General features: G+C 32.1%; 2 protein-coding genes and 1 long non-coding RNA gene across 3 annotated transcripts; 2 read left to right on the plus strand and 1 right to left on the minus strand.

Moving 5' to 3' along the window:
* The first annotated feature begins 737 nt into the window (after window positions 1-737).
* LOC114190020 (transcription factor MYBC1-like) lies at window positions 738-2357 on the plus strand. Its single transcript, XM_028078766.1, has one exon. The coding sequence runs from the start codon at window positions 922-924 to the stop codon at window positions 1627-1629; it is 708 nt and encodes a 235-aa protein (XP_027934567.1). The 5' UTR covers window positions 738-921; the 3' UTR covers window positions 1630-2357.
* A 3700-nt stretch (window positions 2358-6057) lies between these two features.
* Window positions 6058-9248, minus strand: LOC114192218 (R3H domain-containing protein 1-like). Its single transcript, XM_028081860.1, has 4 exons — window positions 8887-9248; window positions 6993-7614; window positions 6512-6794; window positions 6058-6334 (listed from the first exon to the last, which is right to left on the minus strand). The coding sequence occupies exons 1-4, from the start codon at window positions 8996-8998 to the stop codon at window positions 6284-6286; spliced, it is 1068 nt and encodes a 355-aa protein (XP_027937661.1). The 5' UTR covers window positions 8999-9248; the 3' UTR covers window positions 6058-6283.
* Window positions 9249-9685: 437 nt separating this feature from the next.
* Window positions 9686-11663, plus strand: LOC114189485. The gene is made up of 3 exons (XR_003605683.1): window positions 9686-9877; window positions 9996-10068; window positions 11334-11663. It is a non-coding gene; the product is annotated as an uncharacterized LOC114189485 (long non-coding RNA).
* Window positions 11664-14780: the final 3117 nt, after the last annotated feature.

The raw sequence follows: 14780 nt of genomic DNA on the forward strand, positions 1-14780 counted from the left end.
GTAAAACAAAAGGGTATTATGGTAACTTCGTTCCCCACGTGGAGTACGAGGGTGAAATATAGACCCAGTCATAGGTTTATTATCACCTTTGTGTAAATCTCAGCAAACACCAATGCTTACAAATCCCACAAAAAACATAAATTCTATAAAGAAAAAATATCATGTTTTTATAACATACAACTCTCGATAACCTTATTAATAGATAATTATAAAAAAATTAAGTTTCAAATTTGTTAAAAATGTAAATATTTTTAATTGAAATTTTATTAAATTTTGTATATATTGAATATTAAAATTTTTACCTCTTTTATATTTATTTATTTTTTCTCTTTTTATACACCTTATTTAATAAATGTGAAATTTTATAGTGATTAATATAACAAATGCAAAACAAAATAAAATATAAATCAATTTTTAGTAAAAAGTTTAGCTACATTAATTTTATGTGAAAAACTTTACCAATTAGTAAATACCTATTTAATTATATTCATTATTAACAAAATTCAGACAAAATAAATAAAATTTAAGTTGTTGTATTAAATAATAGTTTTATTATATTAAAAAGGATATATATTAAACAAATTATTTACTAAAAAAGTAAATAACATAAATATAATTAAAAAAATATAAACTTGTTTATAATAAATGTAAAAGACGAAAAAAGAAATAATCATATAAATTTGTTTGATTATGAAAGTATCATAGTATCATCCAATTCTTCCTTAAAAGGCCTAACAATAGGAAGAGAGAAAATAACAAGACAGAATGAAAAGCTGAAAAGAAGAAAACAATATCCACCTCGAACCTCTCTCCAATTTCTTCATCAAAATTCAAAAACCCACATTCAAAAGTTAAAAGCTTTAACAAATTCCAAAACCAAAATTGATTAGGAAGAACAAGAAGAAGAAGAAGAAGAAAAGAATGAGAGAAGATGAATCAAATTGGTTCTCAAAGTGGGAAGAAGAGTTACCTTCACCAGAGGAACTCATGCCCTTATCCCAAACCCTAATAACCCCTCACCTTGCCGTAGCTTTTGACATAACCAACTCTTCCCAGAACAACCACCACCAACAGCAGCAGTTTCCGCTTCAGCCACCTTCCGGCGCGGAGGAGGAACCGGCGCGGACTCTGAAACGGCCGCGACTGGTGTGGACCCCACAGCTGCACAAGCGCTTCGTGGATGCCGTGGCCCACTTGGGGATCAAGAACGCCGTTCCCAAGACCATAATGCAGCTCATGAGCGTCGACGGGTTGACCCGCGAAAACGTCGCCAGCCACCTCCAGAAATACCGCCTCTACTTGAAGCGCATGCAGGGTTTGGCCGGAGGTGCCGCCGCCGCAGACTCCGCCACGGACCACCTCTTCGCCAGCTCGCCTGTGCCGCCGCACTTCCTGCACCCGGCTGCCCGCTCGGCCTCTGACCACTACCTGCCCTTTGTGCCGGCGTTGCAGCAGCACCGCAATCACCACCACCACATGGCGGTGGCTGCTCATTTTGGTTCGCCGCGGAATGCGCACTTTGAACTCCCCGTTCTGTCAAGGATGGGAGCTTCGGTGCCGGGTTATGTGGAGGATGTGGAGTCGGAAAGGAGGAAGGTTCTTACTTTGTTTCCAGCTGGAGATGATTGAATGTGATCAATGGTTGATTGATGGCAAGGTTTTAAATTGTGGGTGGGGTTGTGATTTATTAGCGTTTTTTGATGTTGTAAAAAGTTGTGATTCACAAATGTGGTTGATGCAGTTACAATAGTGGTTTAACTTCCAAATAGTTCAAGTTGTTTGTGACTGAGATTGCTGTTGTTTACTGTTTTTGATGATAATACTATGGTTTTTTCCACTGTTGTTCATAGTTATTATTATCTTTGTTTGAACTGTGTAGTTTCCACCCTGTGAAACTAATGTTTGATGGCGTGTTTTAGGTTTGGTTAGGGCCAAGGATTTTAAGAACTGTCTATGAGCACAATTTCAGGCTCAATCTGAAAGCTTTTGAACTCTTTGCAACCGCAATTGAGACTGCTTCTGTCTGCAATGACAACGATCTTGAAGAGAAGGCATTTTGAAACCTTGGCTAGTGTCTAAGTAGGTAACTTTGTTTCTCAAGAGATGTATCAATTGGTCATGCTTAGGTTTGCATAAAGGAGTGTGTTGTAATCATTGGAATTTTGAATTCATTGTACATTCAGCTGTGACGACTTTCCTATAGACACTTCTGGGACAAATAATGTTTTGTAACTCATTTTTGTTTGGATCAGTAGTTGTTGTATATGTTGCTTTGTTTGGTAGATCGGCTGCATTCAAAGCAATCTAGATTCTATGGTGTTACCAATTGTGAAGTTTTATATCAGCATTGGTAAGAACAAGTTTTCTATTTAGGAGCCTGAAGATTGTAATAACTGAAGTGTGTTAGATATGGAATGTGCTTTTTGCCCTGTTTCTTGTTACAATTGTAACTTGTTTGTCTCTGTAGAAGAATTAAATGTGTAATGGAAAGCAAATTAAAATTCAGGTTATATTTTTGTTGGTTTAATTTTTCCCAGTTACTTGAACTCAAGAGCACTGGTTTTCATAAGTTCATCTTTACATAGTCATAAATTTCTTGTTTTGTTAGACAACCAGATTTCTTCTTCCTCATCTACTTAGGGTCCTGTAGTGATTCTTTTCTTAGTGATTTAAATTATTTATTTGATGATCAATTTTCCCATAACGAGGATCTTAGCAAAATGTCATATATGTAAGAAAAAACAATGAAAGAGATGATGTTCTAACCATTTGTTTGTATTAACTTTCTTTGTTGTGTTCTGAATGACAGTAAGATGCATTTGTTGACACAGACTGAGATGCAGTAAAACACAGGTCCACTCTTTTCTTCTTCTTGAGTCTATTTTTTCAGAGTTTCAGCATGTGGTGTTTGTTTGTCATGATTTCATGCTTCTTCAATCTACATATAGAAAATGGCTTATGGTTTCAACATTAAATTGTTATGTTAAATGAATGGCTTATAAATAATTTATTGTCTGCTTTATTGCATAACATGTTTGCATAACATGTTTGAATATGTATTCTGTTGTTGACCCTAGTTAGAATTGTCTTGCGAAAATTATAATCATTTACTCTCTTCTTTTTTCTTATCTCTTCTCTTATTACATCATATATCACCCTTTATTAGTATATACTTCTTTTTCTTATTACTTCTTTCTTGATTAAACTAAGTCTATGGCACAATGAATTTAATTCCCTAATACGACAAGAAAATTATTCAATTTTGTTGTTTTGTTAGAAGATATTTGTTAAAGTTATTGTCTTCATCTATATGTTCATGGTCTCTGTACTTCACAAGTCAAGTTGTACACATCACATGTGATAGTTTAAAATGATTATTTTTTATTTTTCAATAATTGTAATATTATAAAATATTTATTTTAAATTTTACCACTTAATTGCATATAAAATAGATATTATCATTTTTTTCCTTTTTTATTTCTTATTGCTCATATATTTTACCTTCCTTTTGTACAATTAATGATTCATCTTTTCCTTTGTCTCATCAAGTTTATCATTTCAAATTTAATACTTTTAGAATTTAAAACTCTTATATAGAACATATTAAAGTTGTATGTTCTATACCTAACTACAAAGTTGTGCAAAAATTGCATATATATTGATCATGTAACTATTCAACTAATCTATGAATGTTTATCTACAATATTTGTTATTGATTAAAATCAAGACATTACTAATAATATTTTTTAAGATTTAAAATTAAATTTTATATCAAAATCAACTTAATAACATATATTATTAAAATATTAAAACTTGTGGAACGTATTTTTAAAATTCTTATGATTATGTTACGCACTATTATTATAATAAATTTGGTCACTTATAATTTTTTTTATAGCAATCCACTATTTTACTGTTTTGACGTGGATGAATATATAGAGCTGTCAAAATGGATAACTCGGTCTGATTCGGCTTAACCCATCATGGGTTGATGATTTCTTGAGCCAATCCAACCTAACCCGGCTCACTTTTTAACGAGCCAAAAAAATTCGAACCCGACTCGACCCATCACGGGTTGGCGGGTTAAACGGGTTGGCTCATGGGTTTATTTAATTAAAAAAAATTATAATTTTTTTAGTCAAAACTAAATTATAATTCTAATTAAAATCTAAATAAACTTTAATACAATTCAAATATAAACCAAAATCAAAAAATACAAATTATTTATGTGTTGGCTAAAAAAAAATCTAGCATGACCCAAATGTAAAGTAAAACATAATAAAAAATAATTGTGTGACCCTTTTATCTGCGGGTTGGTGAGCCAACCCGGATTCAACCCGGATGAGCCGGGTCAAAAATTAACTCGTATTAAAATTTGTAAAAATATTTCAACCCAACCCGGCCCAAACTCGTAATGAGTCGGGTTGGCTCGTGAGTTCCAATTCATTTTGACATTCTATGAAAATATGCTCATGGAATTTTAAATAAAAAAAAAAGACTAAGATGTGATTAATTCAACTCAAAAGAATCAAAGTAATTAATTTGGTTTAAGACTTTAATTTTTTTTACAAAGTTTGCTATTCTCTAACTGATGCTATATCATCCATCTTATTTATAAAATCGAAATGTTTTATAGTGAACATCTATAAATATATAGTACTCATATTGTAATTAAGCTAAAATAACATCATATAAATATAAAAAGTCAAACAAAAATTAAAAAAATTGTTATTACATTTTAATATACATTCAATTTTCTCCATAAACCAAGAAGAAAATTAAGAATAAAAATCATTAATAATGAGAATATATATTTTTATTTTAGATACATAATTTATTCAGTACAACCAAATATTATTATATTTTATTTTTAGTTAATAAAGAAACTATCATCTTAATACAAAAAAAAAATTAATTTTATTAATTTTATTTAAATTTCATTAATAATTGAACTAAATTATGTGTTTGTTTTTTTAAGTAGAGTTTGAAAACATTAACATTAATATGTAATTAACTTAAAAAAAATGTTTATCTTTAATTTATATTTTTTATAAATTTTGTGAGTTTACTATTTTTAGGTATGTCCTGTTGACGAAAAAGGAAATTCTAAGGTATGGATAAAGATAAAAAGAAGGGTTAAATATGTTTTTGGTCCCTTAACTTTTAGAAAATTTTGGAATTAGTCCATTTTGAAACTTTGGACCAATTTAGTCCTTCATATCTTGAAATGCGTGAATTTAGTCATTTTAATCAAATTTTGTTAAGTTCATTTGACATTTTAAGCGCGTTTCATAATAGTATTTGACTTATTTGACTTAACATTAAAGCAAAAATATGTCAAACAGTATAAACAACTCAAATACAATTCTGAAATGCATACGAAACATCAAATAAACCTACCAAAATTTGATTAAAAGGACTAAATCCACATATTTCGAAAGATCAATGACTAAATTGGTCAAAAGTTTCAAAATGGACTAATTCCAAAATTTACTGAAAGTTAAGGGACCAAAAACATATTTAACCCTAAAAAGAAAGCTAGAGAAAGTGGGAGTTGGTGGTTAGTGACTACGGATGCTTTTGAAATTGTTCAAGATTAATAGTCGGATAATAATAAAATAAATGATAATAAATTAATAATAATAATAATAAATTATAATAATAATATTCTTTTAATAACAAATTCAATTTTATTTTAAATTAATTTTATTATTTACATTTAATTTTATAGATGTTATCTGATAATCATCTAATTTTATTTATTAAAATATTTTTAATTTATTATATTCATCATTTCATACTCAAATTTTTATCTCAAATTCACTCAAATCTACCTCTTTTTAATCCAAACTACAATCTCTTCTCATCCTTTCAAATTTATTCACTCTCTCTCTCACATTCATTCTTCAATCCAATCACAATCTTAATGTTAATTCATATTAACATTACTTTTTTAATTTCTTTCATAAATTATTAAAACTAAATACATACTCAAAAGAGTTATTATATGTCAAAGTGAACATAGATTAGCTACACATTTAAACCATGAATGCCTCATTAAATAGTGTAACAAAATATAATTTTTCATATACTTGGAAAACAGTATTTCACTACAGTTCAGTATAAAACTGTCACTAGAAGAGTACCAAATACCAAAAACTCACTACTACCACCATAAAAACAGAAAACCTAAATAGGAACATGGGGTCTATAACAGTGCAGAAAAATTGTATCTAACTCTGAAACTCAACAGCCAAAAGGAAAACTGTCCCCTAAACGTCATCTAGTAATTTTGTGAATAATCAAAGCTCAATGGGCGTTGACCGAATGGAGCCTGCAAAGCAGCAAAGAGAAAAATCAGTATTCTACAAACATCAAAAGGAAACAAAATGTGCCAATCCTCTTCATACAGTGTCGTTTATGGTATTTAATGCTTTGATGTTCAAATAATAGGAACTGAAAACCATTCTTCACATTGAACAGCAAAGTAAAATTATTAGCTGTAGATTACCTGGAAAATAGCATGTCTAAATTGGTCATATGAATGTGCATACATCATTGAAGCACTTGGCCACTGCTGGTAAGCAACATCACCAGATGCCAGATTCAATCCAGTGACACCAAAAGGATTCATCATAGGATTCGAAGGAGGTCCATAGCCAAGCGAAGCTTGATTTGGTGACATCTGACTCAATTGATTAAAAGCAGTGTCATAATGCGTGAATGGAGGTTGAACTTGTTGCAAATTAAAAGGTATCAAGTTAAGGGAAGGAGGTGGAATACTCCTCGCATACCTGCATTGGTAATGATATACAATATGGTAAACAAACTTCACAACAAAAGTTAATACTCAAAATACCCAATACAGGTTCATATTTTTGACTATGCACATAACAGAAGAAAAGGCCAAAACCAATATGTGCAATTTCTCCATTCATTGCTAACACAACTCTCAAAAAAATCAAATAACACAGTACAGTCATAGAACAAACCTTCCATAGTTACGATCATAATCTGGATCACTACGATCCTTTTCCCTATCTCTGAATATGGCAACTCGAGTAGAATTAATATCCCTACCAGTAGTGCACTTTTCAGAATCAACCACAGGGGACTTGCTAGTTTCACTCTCATCTTTGCTAATAGGAAAATTTTTCTCTTCTGTTGAAGCCTGGGACTGAGTATCATCTGAATCACAACCTCTGGAGCCACTAAAAATGCGTGCTCGTGCCCGATCATATTCCTCCTTCCTCTCTTCCACACTTCTAAGAAGATTGTTTTTCTTTCCAACTTCATTGGATTCATTTAAACTGGTTCCATTTGGCCTAGGCCTTATGGCAATTTTTATCTGCTCAGGTTTATCATTTTCCAACTGTTTAGCAGGTATTTCAGACAAGCGGACCACAGGATATCTGCTTTCAGCCAACTTTCTGACCATAATCCTGGTTCCCTGACCATCTAAGCCATTATCTTGAACCATTGTTTGCATGCCATAGTGTTGAGCAACACGATGTGCAGCCAGTCTGAGATACGACGAAGGGAAATGTTGAAATTCAAAATGCTGTTGATCTGCATTATTCAGGAACCTTTGGATATCCAGCTCCATTCGCAAAACTATGGCAGTGAAACAAAGTAGTAGTTAATGAAAAAGGAAAATGTCAAGATGTACAATTACATATTGGATGAAAACTAAAAACAAATAACCCAAAAGATAGCAAGAAAAAAGATATTGGTACGGGAAATTATAGTCATGAAAAAAAGAATGATGACAACCACACGATCAAAGAAAACCCCTATAATTCTCCTATATATTAATCCAATCATCCTCTACCAACCAAATTAGGCTACACAGTTACACACATACAGCACAAGGGAAACAACTCAATCTCAGGCTAAGTTCCTTTTGGCACAATCATGACAACAAATATCATGGATACCAATGAAAAGCAAAAGATACATTATTTTCAGAATTTGTGGCCCTTGGCATTTTATATAACATTTTTGTAGGCTTCAGACTTCACTACATGTGTCCACTTATTATGACATTAAGATGGAAGTTAACAGTTTCAAATTATAACACTATGCTGTCTAAATTATTGAAAGCAAGATGATTACAACCTATTCCAGTGTCATGTCACTTAAACCCTATTTCTAGACAACGTTTTAAACCTTTGATTGGTAGGAGAAGTGTGCTACAATTAATTGGTCCAGGGTGGGTACTATCTTCCTAAAATCTCAAATTATATCCATGCTAGTTCTACATTAAAATTGATAACTTCATAATATAAAGCTTCCTTTACTATCATCACAGATTAATCCATCAAAATTTACATGAAGCCACACAGATTTGACCTACATACATTCTCTCCTCCGGATAATGCAGTTATCTGTACTGAGCTCAGGATCATAATACATCAACAACGAAGCCTTATACTACTGCATGGGATCTATTACATGGGGATGGAATTATACCATCATGCTCTATCATAAACCCTTTTTTCTCTAACATAAACGGGTACAATTCAACAACCGAGGAGTCCAAACGTCTCATTCCCATACCAACTCCTCATAATTGAACATCATATTCAGATTCGAAACTTTTAAGGTAATCCCAATCATCCCAGATCTGACACAACAAGACCTACCCACAACCCTAACTTTAAATTAAGAACAAAAATTGATAAAAATTGGGTCATATATATCCAAATTAAAGAGACGAAAAAAAAAACAAATCCACTTCAAGCTATGATTTTGAGGCCTACCCATTAACCAGAGCGGAAAAATAAAAATAGCAAACAAACCACCCAAGCAAAAGAAAGTCACAAACGGCAAAAAAAAAAAAAAGTTTCGAAATTAAGAATTGAGAGAGAGGGAGAGAGCACTGACTGGTGACACGATGACGAGGGTTCTGAAGCGCCTCAACCAAGAAAGGGTCAACCATTGACTCCTTATCTTTGAAACCAGAAACGTCGCCGTTTGAGATAAAGGATGAATCCATGGCGTGAAGAAGAAACTTCTTGTGACTCAGAGAGATAAAAGAAAACGGCGGCTTCTAGAAGGTTCTGGCTTTTTTGCGTTTCCTTCTGATATTGGTCAGAAGGAAGAAGAAGAGGTGAAAGATTTGTGCTTGTTACCTGACATAGAGAAGAGATAGGAAAAAAGAGGCTCTTGGGTTTTTCTCCACCTGTCTCTCTCTCTGTTTCTCTCTCCAGCAGCAAGGAGAGAAAGAGAAATTTTAGAAGAAAACAAGGAAGAATATATATAAAGTTACGCAAATCTTCGATGTGAAAATGACAGAGATAGAAAGAAAATCACAGACAGGGCAAAATCTCCATTACTAGGGTTGGTGTTGTGGGTGTCAAAAACAAAATCATTAAAAAAATCTATTATCTTTTTCTTATTTTTTTTTACATTTTCTTTTTACACTGGTCTATCTATTATCTAATGTAAATATATTATTTAAATTTTTTGTGTGTATCTATCTATATCCTATTTTTATACTCGGCGTGAATCGAGGTATTTGTTTTTTTTTTCTATCTATCTAAATTTTTAAAAAGTATTAATTCGTAAAATTATATAATATATAATATTTTTACAATAAATATACATTTCGTTCAAATCAATTAATGATTAAATTTCGTATGATATTTTTGTAAGCCCCTTTTTTGTGCTTTAGAGTTTTGGGCCTGGCCTTTTCGGAGGCTCAAAGCTCTGCCCTACAGAAGGACCCTATACCCTACACTATTCACTCATTTGCTCTTGCCTTCCTTCTCAGAAAAACAGCCCCCCTCTCAGCTTCTCTAAGAAAAGCAGGAGCTCTGCTAGGGCACGTACCATCTTCCATCTTCAAGCTAGCCTAACCCATTCGGTGCTCTTGGTAAGTCGAACTCTAGAGCTTTAATTTACTTCCTCCCTTTTTCTTCGCTGTTGAGCGCTCTGAGTATAGTAGGGTCCGATCTCCTAACCCCGTTTTGGCCTGGATCTTCATGTTTCAGCTCCGTTCTAGCTCCGGGAGTTGTGGTGTCTGTAGTTTTGAACCTGTTTGTTCGGTTGCTCTCCAAAACAAAGGTAAGGGGAGCTAGGTTTTCAAGTTTAAAGTGGTTGTGGCATGCTTATGTTCTGTTCTACTTTGTGGGTGCTTGAATGGTGTTGAAATCGTGAAATAAATGGTTGGCTATATTCGGTGTGTTGCTCTATGTCGTTTTTCTACTTTGCATGTGTGTTTGGGAGTGGATCTGGGCGGTTTCCGCCATTGCATGTGGGTGGACAGTGGTGAACTCTGCTATTTTCGCCCAAGCGAGCTCGTCTCGCCTAGGCGAGAGTTCCAGAGTGCTCACTGCCACGAGAACTCGCCTAGGCGGCCCTTTCCCGTTTTGAGCGACGCATAGTCTCGCTCAGGCGAGAAGGCCTCGCCTGAGCGAGATCTCGTGAAGCCTCCACTGTCGCGCGTCTCGCCTGAGCGAGAATTCGTTGTTTTCTGTGAGGACAGCATCTCGCCTGAGCGAGAATGCGTGAAGACCCCTTTATCTTATCTCGCTTGGGCGAGAAGCCGCTGCATCAGGAAGGTCAGCGTCTCGCCTGAGCGAGTGTGCGAGTGGGTGTTATGTTTCCTTGGCTGTTAAATGATTTATTGCATGCATTGTTTTGATTATTCCTCTTAAATATGATATGGGTGAATATGCTTGGGTGTTTGGATTTTATAAACAAAATTGGCATGCTTGGTATGGGATTCATCATGAGTTGTGGTTTCGTGATGCTTTAACATGGAAATTGGATGAATGACCAAAAAGAGGTGGGAATTGTATGAGAAACATGATTGTGATGATGAGATAGGCGTAATTCCATGAGTCCCATGGGGAGACTTTATGGTGGCGTGTAGTGTATATATTAAGATAAGGATTCAAGTAAGGATCGCATCCCGAAACTCTAAAAGGGTCAGTGAGTCTCAGGTAGAGAAATCTAACCCAAGTGGTGAGAGTAGCGGGAGGCCCTAGTCTTTGGCAGGATAATGGCCTTAGACGCTTAAAGGCTAACCTCGTGAGTGGTAGGGTGAAACCCATTGGCAATGGCTCTGCAGAGCAGTAAAGGCCACCACGAGTGCAGGCATCCAGTGAATCCGATCTTAATATATGTATCCGGATAATTGAGTCATAGTGTCTTGCTTGTTTGCCATAACATGACTTATGTGTCTCTGTGTTGTATGCCTGTGAATGTTATTGCACTTGTTCCTTTACACTATGAAAAGTTTCATGTTACACTAGCTTACCCTTGCATTTATGTTTGTGTTCTGTTGTATTTTTCTCTTTTGCGATGATCACCATTGGTGGGAGCAGATGGGAATACTTCTGGAGGTAGGCCTGATGGTGGTAGCGGTGCAGTCTAGTGGGCCCGTTGACACGGTTTTCGAAGAAGTTCTATGGCCCTAGTGCCTTGTAGTCCCATGGTCTTAGAACATTTCTTTTGCCCAACTGTTAAACTTTAGATTTGTTTTTGTTTATGGCATGGTGACATGCCTAAATCTGTTTTCACAGTATAATTCTGGATGACTGTAATAGTTACCCTTCTACGTTTCATGTCGATTCGATTGACTCTCGTTATCAAAATTTTATGACGCTTTATTTGGTAGCTTAATCTATTAAAATAGGACGTCACAATTTTTATTTAAGATGGCAAGTGATTAATTTGATTTTCTGAAGTATTCTTTTTGTAATTGTTGTATCCTTCTTCTTTTTTTGAATTTTGATTGATGAAAACACATATAAATCAAGTTATTTTTATCTATATGCCTTCTTTTTAATTATGGTTATTAGACTTTTGATTTTTAATTTGAATAGGTTAATAATATCATATAGAATACATTATCCCACAACATTCTTTTTTTAAAACACAGGTAAGAATACATGCTTTACTTGTGATTATTATTATTATATAAATTTTATTTATTACTCGAATTATAACGATTTGATGCGATTCTACGTTTAATTAAACTAAGGATTTTAAAATAATTATTTAAAGAAGGGCAAAATAAAATAAATATACCCAATTCAAAAGTTACAAACATGCAAAATATAAAACCAAAAGAAAACTATGAGCAAGTAATATGTAAGTTTTCAAGAATACACGTTAAAAGTAACTGTGCTGACGAGCAGAAGACTAAGATTTAAAAGAGTAAAGTTGGTGTCGAAGTTTTAAATTATGTGCGGTATATACCGAAAATGGATAAAATATATTTAGTTAAAGATTTTTATATTTTTAATGAAGTTAAACATCTAATATTAATAAATAATAAAATATTTAAAGAATAAAAATATTATTAAGATATTTTTTATATTTGTTAGTGTTTTATAAGTTTTTATATTATTCATCTTTTATTCTCATATTTCTTTTATAAAAAAAAATCAAATATAAACTTTTTTTCTTCTTATTTTTCATATATCTTTTATTATTTTCAAAGAAAAAAGTAACTTTTTTATCATTTGATAATGAAATATTAATTTAATAGTTGACATTTTTTTATCTCATAAATTTTTTGTATATTTATTTTTTTATGAAAAAAACTTATGTATTGTGCTTTTTCGCAACCGATTTTTAAGATTTTTAATTGTAACTTAATTATCATATATTTATCTTTTAGTAATTATGTCTCTCAAATTTTTATTAAATTATGATAAAATTATTATTTTTTGTTTAAAATTTTATTTTATCTAAAATAGGTATATTGATTAGGGATGGCAAAAATACTCGTGCCCGCAAATATCCGCGGATAAAATTCGCGACAGATAGTTAATACCCGCGGGTAACGGATAACGGATATTTTAATACCCGCTTATAAACGGGTCGGGTACGGGTATCATACTATCCGTACCCGTGGGTACCCGTTACCCACAAAAAAATTAAAATTTAATTTATATTTTATTAATTTAAATTTAATTAAAATTAAAATTTGCAGTATATTTTATTATGTCAAATTTAATTGTAATTAAAATTTAATTTAATTTAATATTTTATTTTTATAAATTTATATTAAACAATTTATAAAATAAAATTTTTAAATATTTGCGGGTTCGGGTATCCACGGGTACCCGCGAGTTTTAAAAATATCCGCGAATATTTTTTAAGCGGATACCCGACGGGTAAACGGGCGGGTAGCAGACGAATTTTTTTTGTGCGGGTCGGGTTGCGAGTAGACACTATCAGTGCCCGACCCGACCCGTTGCCATCCCTAATATTGATAAAGAATAAAAAAATAAATTCATTCTTTGGAAATGATAAAAAGAAAACTATTCACGAAAATGAAAACATTCAACCTCTTCATATCTTAAGCATGATACTAATGATTCAGTTGTTCAATTAGAGGAACTCTTTCTTCATGTTTAAAGAACTAAAGAAATATATGTGAAGAATTTCGTATTAATTCTTTGGAATGCGATAGAGGAAAACATCCTCAAATGTGGAAATATTTAATGAGTTAAAAGATGAAATTAGAAGACTTTATTTAAAATGTGGTTCATATCAATTATAACTTCAAAATTATCTTTTAGTAAGGAGAAACATCAAATGAGATTTCAATCTATTTGGTTTAAAATGTTTTCTTTTTTGCTAGAGTATTCCAATTAATGATGAAGCTTATTGTTTGGCATGCTATATATTTAGTCTAAAGACAGTTGGTTATCTTCTTAAAGGCTAAACAATATCTCTTATAGAGCTATTCAAGATGTAAAAGAAAAACACAAATGATAGATTAGAAATATCAAAAATAGATTGGGTCAAATAAAATCAAACGATCCAAAAATTTCTTTTTTTTATTTTTATTTGTATATTATATATATATATATATATATATATATATATATATATATATATATATATATATATAATACCTCCAAGATATTATGAAATATATTCAATATTTATAGTTGATATCTTATAATATAATAACTTATTATTAGATTTAATTATATCTTTAAAATATTATGATATAATAATTGATTATCTAATATCTTCAATGTATTATATAATAATTTAATATCCACATTTCCAAGATATAATATTTTATTATTCAAGTAATCAAATTTGTTTAATATATCTATTCAGCTCTTAATCTTTGAAGCCCATAAATATAGCATCTCACCACAAGGAGTAAGGACTCATGTATGATACTCAATGGTTGATACTCAACTATGACTAAACACTCATATTCATATATTTTATTTATTATTACTCTAATACAAATCTTTACTCTCTTAATGGTTTGAGTGTCAAGAGAATCTTTTATAGATGAATCTTTCGTTGTTTGGCTTCAAAACTACAAGTTATCTTATTAGGAGGCAACAACTTAGCTCTTAAGAGCCTAGTAATCCACCTCAAATACATCTAGGTCAAATTTGGTAAAAACATTTAGTATCTAGCGTGGGACTTAGGTAAAACTATTCTCATACCACAAGTCTTATGATAATGTACTACAATTGAATCTTGGATAAGAATAATGTTACTATTTTTCCTTAACTCAATTTTTGTCTTTATTGAGGGTTTTTTTTCGGAAAAGTTATAATGAGACACATTATATAAATAAAATATTCTCTTTCAAGTAATTGTATTGTTACTCGTAAACACTTTATTGTCTTATACTAATGTATCCAAAAGGCTTTGAATTTGTTATTTGAATGTCAAGTTTGAGATCACTGAAATTTTAAAGGTTGAAAAACATCGGACAATAAGATGCAAAACAATTTGGTCTGACACTGATTGGGAATAAACTATCAACAAACATCGATTATACA

Source organism: Vigna unguiculata, chromosome 7 (genome assembly GCF_004118075.2).
Source record: "Vigna unguiculata cultivar IT97K-499-35 chromosome 7, ASM411807v1, whole genome shotgun sequence".
NCBI classification, from domain to species: domain Eukaryota; kingdom Viridiplantae; phylum Streptophyta; class Magnoliopsida; order Fabales; family Fabaceae; genus Vigna; species Vigna unguiculata.

Excerpts from the sequence above, each read along its gene's own strand:
- LOC114190020 (XM_028078766.1), top strand. The coding sequence starts at position 922 with ATGAGAGAAGATGAATCAAATTGGTTCTCAAAGTGGGAAGAAGAGTTA.
- LOC114192218 (XM_028081860.1), bottom strand. The coding sequence starts at position 8,998 with ATGGATTCATCCTTTATCTCAAACGGCGACGTTTCTGGTTTCAAAGAT. Across the intron at positions 7,615-8,886 it reads CCCTCGTCATCGTGTCACCA|TTTTGCGAATGGAGCTGGAT; the intron begins GTCAGTGCTCTC and ends TCACTGCCATAG. Across the intron at positions 6,795-6,992 it reads TATGATCGTAACTATGGAAG|GTATGCGAGGAGTATTCCAC; the intron begins GTTTGTTCTATG and ends TTACCAATGCAG.